General features: G+C 41.2%; 1 protein-coding gene across 6 annotated transcripts in view; it reads left to right on the top strand.

Moving 5' to 3' along the window:
- The window catches only part of LOC144498647 (protein FAM118A-like), a 139,555-nt gene that overhangs the window by 39,158 nt on the left and 81,113 nt on the right, over positions 1-19,284 (top strand). For all 6 annotated transcript variants that reach the window (XM_078220090.1, XM_078220088.1, XM_078220092.1 and 3 more), the window contains one exon: positions 11,624-11,909. In XM_078220090.1, coding sequence (XP_078076216.1) covers positions 11,624-11,909 — 286 coding nt within the window. The remainder of the gene's footprint in view (positions 1-11,623; positions 11,910-19,284) is intronic.

Below are 19,284 nucleotides of genomic sequence, written 5' to 3' on the forward strand. Positions count from 1 at the left end.
GACATAGGTGTCTTTGTTATCTAGGTTTGCAGGGTTGAGTGCAGGGCCAAGGAGATGGCATCTGCTGTGGACCTGTTGCGGCGGAAGGCAAACTGTAGCGGATCCAGGCAGTCCAAGAGGCTGGAATTGATTCATGCCATGACTAAACTTTCAAAGCATTTCGTAATGATGAATGTCAGAGCCACTATAGTTTCTCTCTCCACTTAGTACTTCAGTGCATTTGCAGCCACCATAAGCCAGATGTACCAGGCTCTATCATTGTTGAGGATGGGGATGTTTGTAGAACCGCCTCCTCGGTTTGTAGTTTAATTGTCCCTCAGCATTAAGGACTAGATTTGTCAAGACTGCAAAACTTTGCATTAATCCGTTGTTATGGAATCAGAGCAGTATTTATTAGCTATGCTGCCTAGACTCAATACAACTTTATCTTAACTGATTCTTGGTCCAAAAGAATAGCCTCTATTTTAAATGCCATTTCAAATACTTGAAAATATATCTCACTAAATGGGTGTTCTTGCAACTTGCTGTAACTCATCAAACTGCTTTCAGTTGTAGCAAGTACCATATTGCTTATACGTACCTGAGAGAAGATGAACTTGTAATACTTGCAGATTATCTTTATCTGGCTTGTTTGAGAACAGAGAAATAGTTCATTTTTCACATTAATGACCATTCATCAGAAAAATCTGCCAAAAAGTCTTAACGTTGTCTCATACATTCTCTACAGATGTTTTCTGACCTTTTGGATACTTCCAGCTTTTTCTGTTTGTATATCAAGTTCCAGTATCTGTAATATTTTGGGTTTTGTATCGACTGGGGGCAGTTACAATGTTAGTAGCTGTATAGCTACTTTGGGAACAAATTAATGATGTTTTTCACCTTGGAGATCTTGTGTGATCACTGAGTTGATTTAAACTATTCCATTCATTGATTTATTTAGCTCTGTAACCTGATCAGTGTTTGAAAACAGACTTTCATCCTAGCCACCTAGGTGAGAATCTGGCAGGGCAAATTGCACACCCTTTATAAAACTGATCTGATTTTCAAAAAAAGCAAACACCTGGGAGAAGAAACATACATTCATACATGGGGACTCGTTCTCTGCAAACATAAGGTGTATGTTCAAGTGTTTTCTTTTTTTAATTAGCCAGGAGCTTGGGGCTTCTCCATTGCTTTCTCTTTGGCAGCACCTCAGCCAATCATATTCAACTTGCCAACCATTCAGTACCCTTTTTTCTCTGCCATATAAATTGTTGTGATTGTTTGAAATTTGGAGTTCTTAACGTTGTCCTAATGAGTTGCCTGATTCAACAACATGTCTCGCTTTTCAGCAATATTCTATTTGTTTCTATTAAAACTGCCACTTGCCGTGTAGAGAAACTAGTCGGTGTGTAGAGAAACTAGTCGGCGTGCAGAGAAATTAGTCAGCAATGTGTTGGCACCTTGCATTGTTTAACATGTAGATAGGGCAGCCTTTGCACCTCATTCTTCATTTTATACCGATGATTCCGTTTCATTCCTGAACATTTGGGCTCAATACTTGGATTTCTCAAGGCAGACAGTGCACAAACTTAATGCTGTATTCTCATTTTCCATGATTGAAGCTTTGAGAGCTCAACAGAGGCACAACAACATGTATAGTTCAAATGTGTCTCATGCAGCCTGTTCCCTCTTAAAGGGAAACATTGTTCATTATACGGAAGCTGGTGTTGACTGTTTTGTTATCATCGTTGTGGGTCGCAGATGAGCTTGTCCATGGTTCGGATTTACACATATTACTGGAGGCAACGTTGTTGGTAAACTATCTCTTATTGAACATAATACCAACTATGTACAGAACTAGGTTTTTTGATTTGATATATTATTGCCACATGTATTCGTATACAGTGAAAAGTATTGTTTCTTGTGCACTTTTCAGTCAAAGCATTCCCTACATGGAGAAGGAAAGGAGAGGGTGCAGAATGTAGTGTTGCAGTCATTGCTAGGGTGTAGAGAAAGATCAACTTAATATGAGGTAGGTCCATTCAAAAGTCTGATGGCAGCTTTATGTGGAACTATCACATAGCATATTGTCATATGATCTTAGATCACTGATAATATAAACTATCAATTTACATATTTACCATTAACATTTCATACTGCATCTCACTCCCCTCCCCAAACCTACCCAAGTCTCTGACTCCATTAAAGACATTATATACATTATCCTATATCTTCCCCTGAAGTCTTTGTGTTGATCTTTGGCTCACAGATCAATTTCACTAATCTCCCTGACTTTGTTCTAAGCCCTCGCAGAGGCTGCATAGGATTCATGTTCCATGTTCTCTGTTGAACTCTATAGATTAGTCTGTGAATCAGTAGTGAATATTGGTTCTCAATTCAGGTTGTTTCCTGATCAGATGGGTGGTTAGTCCATTTCATTAATAGTGCTCTTTTTGTCGATATAAGTGGACATCTATTTCAGCTCACTATTCCGTTTCCATTTTCAGTCTCTCAGATAAGATTACAAGTTTAGTGAGTTTTTTGTCCCCCAGTACTTGGCCTTCTCAATTCTGGTCATGAATCCAAATTGATTCGCCTCGTGGCATTCTGGTGAATCATGCACTATATGGCATTGATTATAGTTCATGTCTTCATTTGCATGATATTTATCCTTCTTCTCCCTCATTTTCTTTATATCTGCTGCTTTGAGAAAAGCAGAAACTTGCGTCATAGCCACCTTCTCATCAGGATTCTGATAGAACAAAGCTGTTCTGAAGTGGCATGGAATGGTAGCTCAACAGTGATATTGTTGGTTTTCTTCAGTGAAGCATTTATCACTCTTGCTCCTCTTTTGACCTCTCCATTTGACTGTGGGTACCCGGATGAACTAGTCATGTGAACAAGTCCATCGTCCTTTGTGAACTTCTTAAAACATAAATATACAAACTGTGGACCATTGTCTGAAATAACTAGATCTGGATGACGTGTGGCAAAAATTTATTTTAGTAATTTAATGACTGCTTTTGGAGTCAGACCATGAAGACATTTGACCTCAATCCATCTGGAGTAATAGTCAACAACAATAAGGAACTATTTTCCCCTGAGCTTGAAAAGATCCATTCCTAAGCATTTCCATGGTCTGGGAAGAAATGAGGATACCATCAGTGCTTTGCTTTGTTCCTTGTGATAGATTTTACAGGTGATGCAGCTCAAAATCATTTTTTCTAATGATTTGAGATCCCATTCCATCAAACAGAACTTTGTACTCCTGCACAATACTTTGTAATGCCTAGGTGTCCATGGTGTATTCTCTGAAGGATCTGAGTCTGAGGACTCTTGGTATGACCAACCACTTATCATAAATCAGTAAGTCATTCATGATGCTGTGATTACTTTGTTGGTCGAAGTATTGTTTTAGGATGAGATTATTTGGAACACATTCTGGCCATCCATTTTTGCAGAATTCCCTCTGTTAGCCTATTTTTTATTTGATTTTTATGCTTTTCGGATTTCATTCGTTCTCACTGTTGCTGGTAGGGATTTTGATAGGAACTTTGTGGTCAATGAGAATGTGACTTGACAACCTCAATTAAATTTATCTTCTTATGTTCAGGCATTTCAACAGGAATGCATGACAATGCATGTAGTTGTGGCAATGAATCTCCTGATTCCCAACCAAAATCTCTGGACTCTTGGTGGAATCTTTGCTATTTCCTTGACATTTAATTAGGTAGCCAATGGTTTGTGGACTGTCTCAATGATGAACTATGGGCCTAAGAGCTTCCCACAGGCACATGTGGCACCTAATGCCTCTTTTGCAGTTATACAGTATCTTTATTCTGTTTCAGTCAATGACTGAGATGCATAATGTGCTGAGCTGCTTCTTCCATCTTTCTGGATTTGAAAGAGGACTGCTCCTAGTCCAATCGCTAATGCATGTGCAGCAATTATTGTGGGCAATTCAAGGTCATAATGTGCCCATGTATTTGGTGAAATTAATATATCTTTGTCGCCTCAAATAAATATCTGATTTAACTTTCTTACTTAAACCTGCCTTGTTAACTGCACTGAATTCAATAGGGTATAATCTCTCGACTGCAGAAAATCTGATAAAGTCCCTTCTAAGACTCCTACAATAATACAATCCTGATTAGTTTGTCTTTCAGGGCTTTGTACTGTAACTCTCAGTTAGTTGATACAAGTCAAGCTCTCCCTGTCTTTGGGTACCGCTATTGAACTCTGCCCTTTCTAAAATGGTATTCCTTCTAAGCCTAAAATAGGTGACAACCTCTTTGTATGTTGCTGGGTTTTTTTCGTCTATGCCCTGCCTGACCATTACTTCACCTTTATTGCTGCCTCTGGCATAGAGCAAGGTACTGACCTGTTCCTTGCTAGTGTTCTCTGCTAGCAAGGTACTGACCTGTTCCTTGCTAGTGTTCTCTGCTAGTCCCGAAGCTGCTCTGTATTTTGCAAACCTGCAATGTCAGTTCTGCCACTTTGAGGCTTGACCTGGGCTTCCACATGGTCAAAGCATTCTAGCATAGGGAAGATTCTCTCCATATTTTTCTTCACTGTGGCCTTTCTTTGGATTGTGTTGGTGATTTTCCTGTGCTGTCCTTTACCCACATTTGTTTGTCTTGCTGTTGCTTCCAGTTGCTGGGCTCTTTATTTTGTGCTTTTTCCATTGTATTTTCTGCTGTCATCCTTTGATATCATTATTGTGGGTCTTGGATAAAGTTGTCCGTGATTTAAGGTTTGCAGGTATTGCTGGAGGGAGGGCTGTTAATTTTATCTTTTATTGAACATTATAATGGCTATGTATAATATAAGACTTAGCACAGGGCTATACCATAGAACTATCTCTCAGCATATTCTGTTGTGTGATCTATTATCACAGAAGAGGAATTTTGTGCCACAGTGGAAGACACAAATGACATGCCAAAAATTGATGACAGGGAAGACTATGGCAAGTGAGGACCTAGAAACTATCATTATCATGAAAGAGTTAGTGTTAGGCAAGTAAATGGGGCTAAATGTAGACAAGTCTCCTGGTCCTGATGGAATGCATCCCATGGTACTAAAAGAGATGGCGGGAGAAATAGCAAATGCACTAGTGGTAATTTACCAAAATTTGCTGGTCTCTGGAGTGGTCCCAGCAGATTGGAAAACAGCAAATGTGACGCCACTGTTTAAAAAAGGAGGTAGACAAAAGGTGGGTAACTTTAGGCTTGTTAGCTTAACTTCTGTAGTAGAGAAAATGCTTGAATCTATCATCAAGGAAGAAATAGCGAGACATCTGGATATAAATTGTCCCATTGGTAAGACGCAACATGGGTTCATGAAGGGAAGGTCATGTTTGACTAACTTGGTGGAATTCTTTGAGAACATTACATGTGCAGTGGACAATGTGGATGTGGTGTATCTGGGTTTACAGAAGGCATTTGACAAGGTGCCACACCAAAGACTGCTGCATAAGGTAAAGGTGCACGGTGTTACAGGTAATGTATTAGTTTGGATAGAGGATTGGTTAACTAACAGAAAGCAAAGAGTGGGGGTAAACGGGTGTTTTTCTGGTTGGCGATCAGTGACTAGTGGTGTGCCTCAGGGATCAGTGTTGGGACTGCAATTGTTTACGATTTACGTAGATGATTTGGAGTTGGAGACCAAGTGTAGTGTGTCAAAATTCGCAGATGACACTAAGATGAGTGGCAGAGCAAAGTGTGCAGAGGACGCTGAAAGTCTGCAAAGAGATATAGATAGTCTGAGTGAGTGGGTGAGGGTCTGGCAAATGGAGTACAATGTTGGTAAATGTGAGGTCATCCACTTTGGTAGTAATAACAGCAAAATGGACTATTATTTAAATGGTAAAAAATTGCAGCATGCTGCTGTGCAGAGGGACCTGGATGTCCTTGTGCAGGAATCTCAAGGAGTTGGTTTGCAGGTGTAGCAGGTAATTAAGAAGGCAAATGGAATTTTGTCCTTCACTGCTAGAGTGATAGAGTTTAAAAACAGTGAGGTTATGTTGCAGCTGTATAAGGTGCTGGTGAGGCCACACCTGGAGTACTGTGTACAGTTTTGGTTTCCTTACTTGAGAAAGGATATACTGGCACTGGAGGGGGTGCAGAGGAGATTCACTAGGTTGATTCTAGAGTTGAGAGGGTTGGCTTATGAGGAGAGACTGAGTAGACTGGGACTATACTCATTGGAATTCAGAAGAATGAGGGGAGATCTTATGGAAACATATAAGATTATGAAGAGAATAGATAAGATAGAAGCAGAGAAGTTGTTTCCATTGGCAGGTGAAACTAGAACTAGGGGGCATGGCCTCAAAATAAGAGGGAGCAGATTTAGGACTGAGTTAAGGAGGAACTTCTTCACACAAAGGTCTGTGAACCTGTGGAATTCCCTGCCCAGTGAAGCAGTTGAGACTACCTGATTGAATGTTTTTAAGGCAAGGATAGATAAATTTTTGAACAGTAAAGGAATTAAAGGTTATGGTGAGTGGGCGGGTAAGTGGAGCTGAGTCCACAAAAAGATCAGCCATGATTTTTGTGAATGGTGGAGCAGGCTCGAGGGGCCAGATGGCCTATTCCTGCTCCTAGTTCTTATGCTCTTCTTATGTTCTTATCACTGATGATGCAGATGTTTAGCATTAACCCTTTATACTAGAACGGCCTGTATTTAAAGTGGTTGTAAGATGGAGGACACCAAATGGAGGCCTGATGATGGAACCTGAGATTTTCTAACATGGCACTGGAGGCTTTAGTTTTGAAAGTTGACAGGAGGAGAGAAGCCATGTTTCCAGGAGACCCTCAAGGAATGCTCCAAGCAGTGAATAGGTCCAGTTGCCTAGTGAGGTCAATTTCTGGAATTTGGCCTGAGGACCTAGCAGCAGTTCAGTGACCTCACTTCAATGGTCCAGATCTGTGAACTTTCCACTCTCATGCAGGATAAGGAGGCCTATGACCACAGGAATCAGAACCGGAGCAGAGTGTTTGCATCACTTCAGCCTGCTGGAGGAGACTGCTCTAAATTATGGAAAAGCTTTGGCACAGACTGTTAGATCACATCAACAATGACTATTTCGAAATAATGGATTGCTTCTGAATAAAGGCCCTTCTCAAACCCCACATTGCTCATACCTTGCGATCTGGCATGAAGTGCAAGCTACCGATGGTGTGACCATCTTGTTTTCCCTCAAACCCTTACTTCACCTCAACCCTCTCCTTCTGACTTATGATTTCAAACACATGAAAGCTGCTATCAGGCCAGCCACTGCAGCATTATGAGGAAGAGCGAGGGATGTACCAGACTTCTGATGAAAGCAGTCGCAACCACTAGTTCATTTAATGCATATTTCGGATGGTAGTATAGAATTGAGATCAACACATGGTAATTCACTGGGCAAAAGTGAGCTGCAGCCAGGCATGGGAAGGTAGGGCTGTATATTTGACACCTTCCTAAAGGTGAGGTCGCAGAATGTTACTGGCGATTTCAGTGAGGACTTTTGATGGAGCAGCCTACAAGGGAACCGTGATGCATTTTGGTAGAAATAATGTAGGGAGGAGCTATACGATAAATGGCAGAACCATAAAGGGTGTAGATACGCAGAGGGACCTGGGTGTGCAAGTCCACAGATCCTTGAAGGTGACATCACAGGTGGAGAAGGTGGTGAAGAAGGCATATGGCATGCTTGCCTTTATAGGACGGGGCATAGAGTATAAAAGTTGGGGTCTGATGTTGCAGATGTATAGAACGTTGGTTCGGCCGCATTTGGAATACTGCGTCCAGTTCTGGTCGCCACACTCCCAGAAGGAGGCTTTGGAGAGAGTACAGAGGAGGTTTACCAGGATGTTGCCTGGTATGGAGGGGCTTAGTTATGAGGAGAGATTGGGTAAACTGGGGTTGTTCTCCCTGGAAAGACGGAGGATGAGGGGAGACTTAATAGAGGTGTATAAAATTATGAAAGGCATAGATAGGGTGAACGGTGGGAAGCTTTTCCCCAGGTCGGTGGTGACGTTCACGAGGGGTCATAGGTTCAAGGTGAAGGGGGGGAGGTTTAACACAGATATCAGAAGGACATATTTTACACAGAGGGTGGTGGGGGCCTGGAATGCGCTGCCAGGCAAGGTGGTGGAGGCGGACACACTGGGAACGTTTAAGACTTATCTAGATAGCCATATGAAAGGAGTGGGAATGGAGGGATACAAAAGAATGATCTAGTTTGGACCAGGGAGCGGCACGGGCTTGGAGGGCCGAAGGGCCTGTTCCTGTGCTGTATTCTTTGAGCATGCATGCTGAAATACTGGGAGAGACTGCTGCAACAATTCCCATAAATGTAACAACCTTTCTGTGGATGAGTCACTAATCTTGTCAGAATGCAGCAACACCTCATTCCCAATCCACATGTTTCCAAAATTATTCTTTAAAGAAACACTACAATAATTCCACATTAAAGGAAGCCAAAAGCATGTCACCTACAGATTTGATGGTTGGCTGTTCAAATAATGCTTGTTGGGATTGGAGAAGGTGGAATGGGTGTTGAAGAAAGTTATGAGTGATTAGGAATGATCTTTAATTGAATCCGAGTGGTTCAGGATTGCAGAAAACTGATCAGATTGGCTGGAGAGGTTGTCTGGCTTGATGATCAGCCCACTCTATGCTTCTTTTGCCCTTTTTTTTTCATTTCTGACATGAGATGTTTATCATTAAAAGGCAGGATGCATATGAATAAGTATGGTGTGCTTTTCGTATCATGGCTCGACTTATCCTTTAAGGATTACTAGTAAGTATTGAGGCAACTCAAGGTAGTGAGCACATGGTCATGCTACAAAAGATTTTGAGGACTTAATTGATTTATGTCGTTGCCATTTCATAGAATCCCTGCAGTGCAGAACGTTCTATACAAGAATCCCTGCAGTTTCACTGGCTGTCTTGTCTGGAGACAATACACATCTTTTTAGCCTGTCTTGATGCTCTCTCCACTCCCATTGTTTTGTTTCTTAAAGACTGGATTAGTTGTAAGTATTCGCATTCCAACCATTATTCATGTAAATTGAGTCTGTGTCTTATAAGTTCTGTTTGTGAACAGAATTCCCACTCACCTGAAGAAGGGGCTCAGAGCCTCGAAAGCTTGTGTGGCTTTTGCTACCAAATAAACCTGTTGGACTTTAACCTGGTGTTGTTAAACTTCTTACTGTGTGCAGAAGGAGGCCATTCAGCCCATTGAGTCTGCACCGACCACAATCTCACCCAGGCCCTATCCCCGTAACCCCACATATTTACCCTGCTAATCCCCTGACACTCGGGTCAATTTAGCATGGCCAATCCGCCTAACCCGCACACCTTTGGACTGTGGGAGGAAACCGAATTACCTGGAGGAAACCCATGCAGACACGGGGAGAATATCTGAATGAAGTTTGCACAGTGACCTGAGGCCAGAATTGAACCCGGGTCCCTGGCACTGTGAGGCAGCAGTGCTAACCACTGTGCCACCGTGCCACCCCAAAGCTAATGTATCATTGGGCTGCTTTTGTAAAGCAGCCATCTGGACGTATTACTGTCTTGATTGAGCTGCTAGGGATGCAAATGTTCAAGGAGACCTGTGTGCCTTCAAAGGTCTACTTTAAATTTTATATGTTCTTCAGTATATTTTGTGGTTTGCTGCAGTGGAACAAATGAGGAAGAATGGTAGCTTTCTTAGCAATGGGGTGAGTCTTTTGATTGAAGTTCACTCTGACAACAGCCACCTTGCACTGATGTAGTGTGCCTTGGAGCTCTGTTCTATTTGTTCAAATTATTAAAATTCACTGATAATGCCAATTATTGTTTCTTCGATAATCTGTTAATCCCCAAATCTCACTTGCCTTCCATGGGCTGCTGGCCTTAAAATTAGACTAGAAAATCACAGGGTAAAATATAATGCATGTGATACCTCTTGTGATTAGGATTTTATGACGGGACAGCATCTTCAACCAGTCTTTTGTGAGATTTTCCTAGAGGGGCAAGATGGTTTCTAATTTGAATAGAGGTTTAACTTCATTTAAGAGAAGAACCACGACCAATGACCAGCCAATTCAAAATTTGCTCTGGAGTTTTTTTTGTTTTGAATGCTATGCAGTACAGCATGTGACTTTTTTTGGATTGGATTTTTGCTTATGAGACCGAAACTGAACTTTTAACTTAAAATAGTATTGCTCGGATCAGCATGTAAGGTATTAAATATCACTCAAAGTTTCATGGAGGGATGTCATGGCAGCATAACTGTGAGTATCCTGTTTTAATCAACGTCCGGGAAAAAAGTACTCACCAGCTGTAGTGATTGTCCTTGCATTGCATTGTGGCAAAATTGTTGGTACTTTAAAATTTTGTGAAGACTTGTCTTGGACAAATGGTGAGCATCCATTTAAAGAGGAAAATGTTGCATTCTTGTAAATTTCAGAACTAAGGAAGTGAATTCAATATATTCTTGCTATGGAGTGTTTCACTGTTAATTTTTTAAATGTAAATACATTAATTATTGGCCTGAAGCTGAATTCATATGGTTGCATTTGTGAAATTTTAATTGTCCATGAAATTCAGTAGTCTGTGTAAAGATAAGGAAAGGATTTTTGATCTGTTTTCAACTGGATTGTGATCCAGATCTCAGGGTGAAAGGTTAATTTGGGAATGACCAGTGACATTTGAGAGAATATCCAGTTTGAAAAGAAAATATAATTGTAGTGATGGTGGCTGATAAAGAGCCTACATTTATTTGTTCCTATAATTCCCCTTCTGGAAAATGATTAAGTTGGACTCTATTTATTATCCTGAACTTCTAATCTATACGGCCTGAGTTAGCTGCTTGTCCTTAAAAACGACTCACCTGAAGAAGGGGCTTGGAGCTCCGAAAGCTTGTGTGGCTTTTGCTACCACATAAACCTGTTGGACTTTAACCTGGTGTTGTTAAACTTCTTACTGTCCTTAAAAACGACAGACTCCTGAGAAGCAAATGTGTCAGGAGATTCCCAGGGCTCATGAATGGCTGTCAGGTAGGTCTGAAATAACTTCTCATTAGTGATGTCATCTGGATGATCTAGGAGAGACAAAGACTAGATTGCATGTTGGCAATCAAATGAAACATTTTGAGAATCTGTTTTTCTTTTTTTTAATAGAATGGAATAGTTTGAAAGCTACCTTCCAAAAACTTTTTTTCCTCACTAATTTTTTAGTTGTGCTAAAGCAGGACTTAATTACTTTAGTATTTTGGTATCCTGCCACATTCGGTTGGTTTGCCTTTTAAAATACATTTTTGAAGCAATTTTTTCTAATGTAAATGTCGTGTCAGCTCATCTCTGGTTGAAATTCAGGTATAGACGATGATGACTGATAATTTTGCTCCAGAATCAAGAAAGCAAAAGATGTATGATTGACAATGAACATGGCAATACTTCCAAAGTAGTTTAAAGGTCAGCATTTAGATGTTCAAAAATTGAGCTTTGCGACCATTTATAAATGCGCAATGTAAAATAACTGTTAATACAGTTTTATTGTGGTTCTGAACAACCTGATCATACATTGTTATCAAGGGTATTTATGCTTTACACACTTAAGGGGAATCATACTCTTTTAATATGTTTGGGATTTTTTCTTTTCCCGATAGGAAGAATTTCAGGACCTGTACCGTACCAAGTCATTTGTCTTTTTGGGCTGTGGAGAAACTCTGCGTGATCAGATCTTCCAGGCATTATTTTTGTATTCTGTTCAGGACAAAGTGGACTTGGAACACTTCATGCTGGTGCGAAAGGATAGCCATGATCAATTCTTTAAGTTGCAGGCAGAGATGCTGCTGCATGGGATTAAAATAGTGTCCTATGGAGACCGATTTGAATATATGCCTCAGTATTTCCATGATTTGGTAGCACAGATTTGCAGGCACAGAAGCCCAGGTAAGTCACCTGTTACTGGTATTGGATTTTTGTGTTGAATATTGCTTTAAGTTGTGTTAGGTTCAAGAATTCACTGACATCTTGTGATCTGGTACAAGCGCACAAGTTTATTAGGAGTTCCTTCTCTGTCTTACGTGATGTTTGCAGTAAGAAGTCTCACAACACCAGGTTAAAGTCCAACAGGTTTATTTGGTAGCAAATACCATAAGCTTTCGGAGCGCTGCTCCTTCGTCAGATGGAGTGGAAATGTGCTCTCAAACAGTGCACTGTTTGAGAGCACATTTCCACTCCATCTGACGAAGGAGCAGCGCTCCGAAAACTTATGGTATTTGCTACCAAATAAGCCTGTTGGACTTTAACCTGGTGTTGTGAGACTTCTTACTGTGTTCACCCCAGTCCAACGCCAGCATCTCCACATCATGGTTACGTAATGTTACCATTCTTCTGTTCTCACTTACACAGTAATTATTATACGTTACTCCAGAGAACGCCCATTTACGTTCATTGGTTAATTAAACACATTTGCAGAGGTAGCCGACACTAATTGGTTCTGATCTCTGATCATGTGCTATCCATGAGTAGTTGTTTCTGCCAAGGTTAGCTGATCACAGCGCTGTGTATGTATAAGCAGTACATCCCAGCATGTTGTAACATTGTGACGTGCCCCAGCGCAAGTAAAACCTGAAACCTCAGTATGATTTATCCTGAGAGAAAATGTTAGTACAAATACATTGTGGAAAATGTTATAAAAATTATAAAAAAATAAAACAGTTGGCTTCCTGCAGTTGCAAATCCCTTTTGAGGCTTTAAATTGGTGCTACAATTTTTATAGAACATGTTTTTTCAAGTCTGTTCCAATCAATGTTCGGATATGAGAAGACAGTAAAATCGATAGATATAACGGAACATTTGTTGATCAGTTCAAGTTTGGGCAGTGACACAAACACACGAGTGATAGGTTGTGAGAGATAATTCAACAGCAATTCTATCGCCCAAATATGAGATGAGCTGTTTCTTGTAAGTCCAAAAATTGGACCTTGTTGATTTACCAATGGCACATGTACTGTAAAATCATTTTTTCAAATCTTGTTATAAACTTTGAAGAGCAAAGATCTCTAAATTGTTTGTATTAATGCAAAATATCCCATGTCTGATTTTGTAGGTTATATAGGAGGTTAGGGAGGGATCTCTGATTGGGTTGCCAGGGGTTTGAGATCCGATTCCTTCAAGAGTTGCCACTCTCCATTCTGTAAAAGAATTTCATTCTTTGAAAGTGGAGACTGATTGAAGACTCAAAACGAAGTTGAACTATGATTTTTGGCACAGAAGGAGGAAACTACTTTTTTTGTATTCATTCATGAGACACGAGTGTTGCTGGTTGGCCAGCATTTATTGCCCACCCATTGTTGCCCTTGGAAGGCAGTTGAGAGTCAACCACAATGTTATGGCTCTGGAGTCACATGTAGGCCAAACCAGGTAAGGACGGCAGATTTCCTTCCCTAAAGGATATTAGTGAACCAGATGAGTTTTTCCGACAATCGACAATGGTTTCATGGTCATCAGTAGATTCTTAATTCCAAATATTTTTCATTGAATTCGAATTCCACCATCTGCCATGGTGGGATTCGAACCTGGGTCCCCAGAACATTAGCTGAGTTTCTGGATTAATAGTCTAGCGAAAATACCACCAGGCCATCGACTCCCCACTACTCTCCTAAGAAATGTGTCAAAGTTCCAAGAAAAACTCTTTAAAAACTTCTGTTGGGACTAAAGAGTGTCTTGAGAGTTCGCAACAGGCAATGGAAGCACAAACGGACAGCACAGCTAAGGCATGTAGTTTTGAACCACGGTATAATGTTATAATTCCAGTAGAAACAAGTAATTTTGTTTTGGAAAATCTGAAAGCCCAGGTATTCACTTAAAGAAAAGGTATTTACTTAAAGAAAGGTATTTATTAAAGGCTCATGATTTAAAACAAAAGAATTTGACAACACAAATTGAAGAGCATGAATACTGATAACTACATTCTATCTTTAAAAAGGTGGTTAGCACCGCTGCCTCAGAGTGCCAGGGACCCAGGTTCGATTCCCAGCTAGGGTCACTGTCTGTGCGGAGTCTGCACATTCTCCCCGTGTCTGTGTGGGTTTCATCCGGGTGCTCTGGTTTCCTCCCACAGTGTACCCAAACAGGTGCCAGAGTGTTAATGTAAGCCTACTTATGACACTAATAAATAAACTTTATACTTTAACCAGTTGCATTGTCTGCGTGGGTTTTCTCCGGGTGCTCCAGTTTCCTCCCACAGTCCGAAGATGTGCGGGTTAGGTTGATTGGCCATGCTAAAAAATTGCCCCTTAGTGTCCTGAGATGCGTAGGTTAGAGGGACTAGTGGGTAAAATATGTAGGGATATGGGGATAGGGCCTGGGTGGGATTGTGGTCGGTGCAGACTCGATGGGCCGAATGGCCTCTTTCTGTACTGTAGGGTTTCTATGATTAAGCATATCAAAAGTACAATGAGCACAGTTACTTGTAGTCTAAATTGAACTTCTTAAATGAACCTTCCTTCTACACCCATTTGACATAGATGCCCAATAAACTCAAGTCAGATAATTATCAGAAATTGGATGATTAGTTACTTGCTTTGAACACTGTTCCAAAGATTTGTGTTAGGGTTGAAATTTCTTGGGCCACCTGCTTACTTCCAGTAAGGTTATCCCTTCAAATTTCTTCCAACCATCCTACCATGGTTGTAGACATATAACTCCATGTAGTCTTGCAGTTAACACATGATTTGCTAGCCTTTTAGCCAGCACACAGAATTTCACCTGGAAATGTTTTCTGCAGCAAGTTGTTCTAAAACCTAAAACCCTGCTTCAGACTAGAGCCACACTCCCCACTAAAAGTTAACTTATTGGCCATTTTTCTATTGTTTATCTCTCGGGCAGTGTGGTCACATGATCATTAATTGCCCCAGCGAAACCTACTTCTTAAAGTATTCATCACACTAACATAAAATATAGGTTTTTCCACAAAAGCACATGTACCATGCTAATAAAGTGTTAGCCATGTTGCCTTTGCCTAGTGGTACATTGAAAGCTAAGCTTAATGGACCTTGTTATATTAAAAGGAAACTCGGTCAGATGGACTATGTGGTTAGTATCCCAGACAGCCAATAAATGTATGTCATGTGAACATGCTGAAGAGGTACTATAACCAAGGCATTGTCAACCAACAGGTGTAGCTCAGGTAATAGAGAATATAGATGGTGATTAAAAATTCACATGATGAACCAGAGGATGAGTCTGAGATTGAGGGTTTTCAGATTGAGGACCCTGTGGTGAAGGGGCGGCACGGTAGCACAGTGGTTAGCACTGCTGCTTCACAGCTCCAAGGTCCCGGGTTCGATTCCCGGCTCGGGTCACTGTCTGTGTGGAGTTTGCACATTCTCCTCGTGTCTGCGTGGGTTTCCTCCGGGTGCTCCGGTTTCCTCCCACACTCCAAAGATGTGCGGGTTAGGTTGATTGGCCAGGTTAAAAAAAAAAAATTGCCCCTTAGAGTCCTGGGATGCGTAGGTTAGAGGGATTAGCGGGTAAAATATGTGGGGGTAGGGCCTGGGTGGGATTGTGGTCGGTGCAGACTCGATGGGCCGAATGGCCTCCTTCTGCACTGTAGGGTTTCTATGATAATTCTAAGTTGTCAAATGCAGACGTGTCGGAGTAACTGTATGAAGCTTTGTACCATCTACCTGAGCAAGGGAAGTAAGGCATAGTTGGTCTGTTGGAGGATTATAAGGCTGTATGCATGGATAGGTCAGCTATTACCTCAGGGCTCTTCATGAGGTTGATGTAGGGGCAGTTAAAGAATGAAACAGAATCCCTATAGTCCTGGACAGCCTACAGCAGGTACATCCCAACAAATTGGCCAATGTCGCGGATGAAGTTCAATTAGTGTACGAAACTTATATTATTGAACCCAGTCAAAGTGATTGAAATTGTGTTCAGTCATGCTGGTACCAAAACTAGATGGTTCTCAAAGTGTCTACATTTATTACTGAAAGGTTAAAGTGGTAACTGAGACAAATTCTTATCTGATCCCAAAACTCGAGGATTGTGTTGAGAGGTTGGGGGAGCACTGCCTTTGTTAACCAGGCTGATTTGTTTAAAGGATATTGGCAAGTTCCCTTCACTGACCAAGCCAAATAAATTTCTGCTATTGTAACCCTAGATGGTCTGTTCCCATGTAAAGTCACGTCATTTGGTATGGAAAATGCACTGGCTATAATTCCAAGGTTGACTGATTGCCAGATTAAGTAATTGTATTGTCTCAGCTTTATGATCCTAGCCCTCAAATGCTGAGCTGGCACATTGGAGTCGATGATGAACTTCGTCACCAGTGTCTGTCTTTGTTCATGAGAGACTCCCAATGTAATAGTTCACATGAGAGCTGGTTGCAAGAGGATCTTAGTTTTCCAGATGTTTGGTGAAAGGCCCATTTTCTTGTACGGCTCAGGGATGGAATTGACAATGACTTGGAACTAAGTTTCCGAGTGGGGAACACTCGGGATGATGCACACGCAAGCATCATCTACATCTTGGAGCTCAATGACTGAAATTGGAGTGATTTTGGTTTTGCATTGAAGATATTGTAAGTTGAAGAGTTTCCTGTCTCTAAATTATTTCCACAGCTGTGGGTATTTTTCTGGAAATGAAGTGCAGTAATGCAATGGGGAAGATGGAGAAGGTGGTTAGTGTGATGACATAGCCTTGTTTGGTCTCACTCTTCATCAAGATTAGGTCTGTGGTGGGTGGTTGTCTTGGTAAAGATCGTGGCTTGCATGTTATTGTGTAGTAGGCAGAGTATGGTGAGAAAATTCAATGGGCAGTGAAGACTACTAGGCAGCAGTAATTCCTGTGCTCCTATATGCTTCAGAGTGTTGGATAGCCTACAGTAGGCACATCCAAAGCACTGGGGAAATACCACCAGCGGTGCCTTTGCAAGATCCTCTAAATCTAGTGACAGGAAAGGTAGTCCATCATTAGTGCCAACTTGCCCAACATTGAGCAAGGTGCTGAGCACTGAATACCAACTCTGGTGGGTAGGACATGTCATTCAGAAGTGACTGCTGTACTTGGAATTCTGTCATGCCAAGAGATTCCTAAGTGGACAGCAAAAATGCTTTAGGGATGTCCTCAAAAGAGGTCAAACATCTTCACCAGCTCAAGGAAGTCTTGGCTTCAAGTCCAAATACATCAATAAATTCTGTTGGAAACATGGAGAAGCAAAATCATGGTGTCAGAGTGAGCACACAATCCTTCCAACAACTTGTCTACCTGATCTTCTGTACATCATCTGATCCTCCATGCACCACCTGTCCTGTAGTTCAATAAGCATCAAGGAAAGAACTTGACCATCGTGAAAAGTTTTAAATCATGTAATGACTCATCAGCTCCCAGATTCTGTGACATTGACAATATTAGGCTTTTACTCACCTAGTCTGTGGGACACTTCGCTTAATTTTGGCACATGTTCTTAAATGTTAGTAGGGACTTTGCAGGATTGACTGTGTTGAGTATATCTTTGCTGATTCCGGTGCCTAGGTTGTTGCTGGATGGTCTGTCAGGTTTTACTCTTTTATCAGACTTTTTTTTAGTGCTTGCATACAACTGGATGGCTTGCTGGGTCATTGAACAGGTAAGAGTCATCTGCATTGTTTTGGGTCTGGAGTCACTTAGAGTAGATGAGGTAAGGATGGCAGATTTCCATCTCTAACAGATTATTAATAAACTGGATGGGTTTTTATGACAATTTAATGATTTCAGTGGCTGGATTTTATGTAATTGCCCAATAACGACTCTCCATTATAGAATTGTTAAATATAAGGGATGGGGGCATTGTTGGCACGGCTGGCATTGACTGCCTATCCTTAATTGCCCTCTAAGGAGACAGTGAGGTTCCCTTCTTGAATTCAACTAACAGGCTTGCCTGGCAATTTCAGAGGGCAATTTAGAGGAAAGCAGATTTTCTTCTCAAGTACATTGGTGAACTAGGTGGGTTTTTATAACAAGCTGCTTTTAATAATGGTGACCATGAAACTATTTTGACCCCAGATTCATTTAATTGATTGAATTTAAAGTTCCCATCTTTAATATGGGATCTTAACTCATGGCCTGAATTTTCAGGATGGTGAGTGCTCAGTGGCCGCCATCATGAGCGAGGACAGGCATATTGTTATTTCACGCTCAATTGAGTGTTGATTGGCAGTAGGCAGAACTACATATGCTATCTAGCCCCTCCAGGCACAGTGCTGTCATGACCAGAAGAGGTACTGCAGTGTCGTGAGCCTAAGTCCTGGGACTGCAACTCGGTTATGGATCTGGGGTCCCGTGAGTGAGGGGGAAGGGGATGCAATAGGAAGTTGGATGGGGGGGAAATGATCTTGGTGTTGAGTGGGGGTGGGGGTCCAGGTCCCTGAGGATATGGTGCCCAAAATTTGAAGGGGCCTTCGAATTGAGGCATCCACGATCCCGATTTAGATTGTTAACCTTTTGTATTTGGCATCTTGATCCAACTTGCGTCCCCCCAGCCTAAATATTGAAGCTGGCTGGGAAAAAGCCCTTAAGTGGTCTTTAATCGGGGCCTGGACTGGCTTCCCATCCAAGACTTTGTCCGCCCTACCATGAAATTGAATTTTGATATGAGCGGGTGGGATCCTGTCCATGCAATTTGATGCAGCACCCATCTGTCTTGGAACCTACCTGGGGGGTGGGTGTAAAATTCCTGCCCACATCTCTGGGGCATTAATCCAGGCCACTTTAGTAACAACCATTATCCTACTATACTCCTTAATGGGAATTCCAGGTGTTCACTGAGTATTCGGGTTGACCTCATGCAAAATTACTGGAATTATGCGGCAGCCTTCTCATACTATTTCTGTTATTTGAGATTCAGTAAAATGTACATATTGCATTCAACAAATCCTTTGCTCTCAATATCTGTCTGAAAGGATAGAACAAATTTGTAGTTTTGGTTCTGGTCAAACGCAAAAAGCCATGTATTGGTAGCTACATAGTTAAGGAAACTGAATCATTATGATTCGAGAAATATAGTTACCATTCAAGAAGAGCTATTTCTCAAAGGGCCCATTTCTCCACTGACTCATGTCATTCTAGGAATTTTCTATTTGTATTGTAGATTTCCAGCATTTACTTATCTATTTTGAAGTTGAATAATGTGATTACTGTGCATTTCATAAATAAATCAAGTATTCATGTTTTTTAAAAACTAAGTTATCTTCCAAAATGAACTTGGAAAGAATAAACTTAATATTTCCTTTTACATGTGATGTCATGTGACCTGACCATAGAAAAAGTTATGATA

This window comes from Mustelus asterias, chromosome 9 (assembly GCF_964213995.1).
Source record: "Mustelus asterias chromosome 9, sMusAst1.hap1.1, whole genome shotgun sequence".
In the NCBI taxonomy this organism is placed as follows: domain Eukaryota; kingdom Metazoa; phylum Chordata; class Chondrichthyes; order Carcharhiniformes; family Triakidae; genus Mustelus; species Mustelus asterias.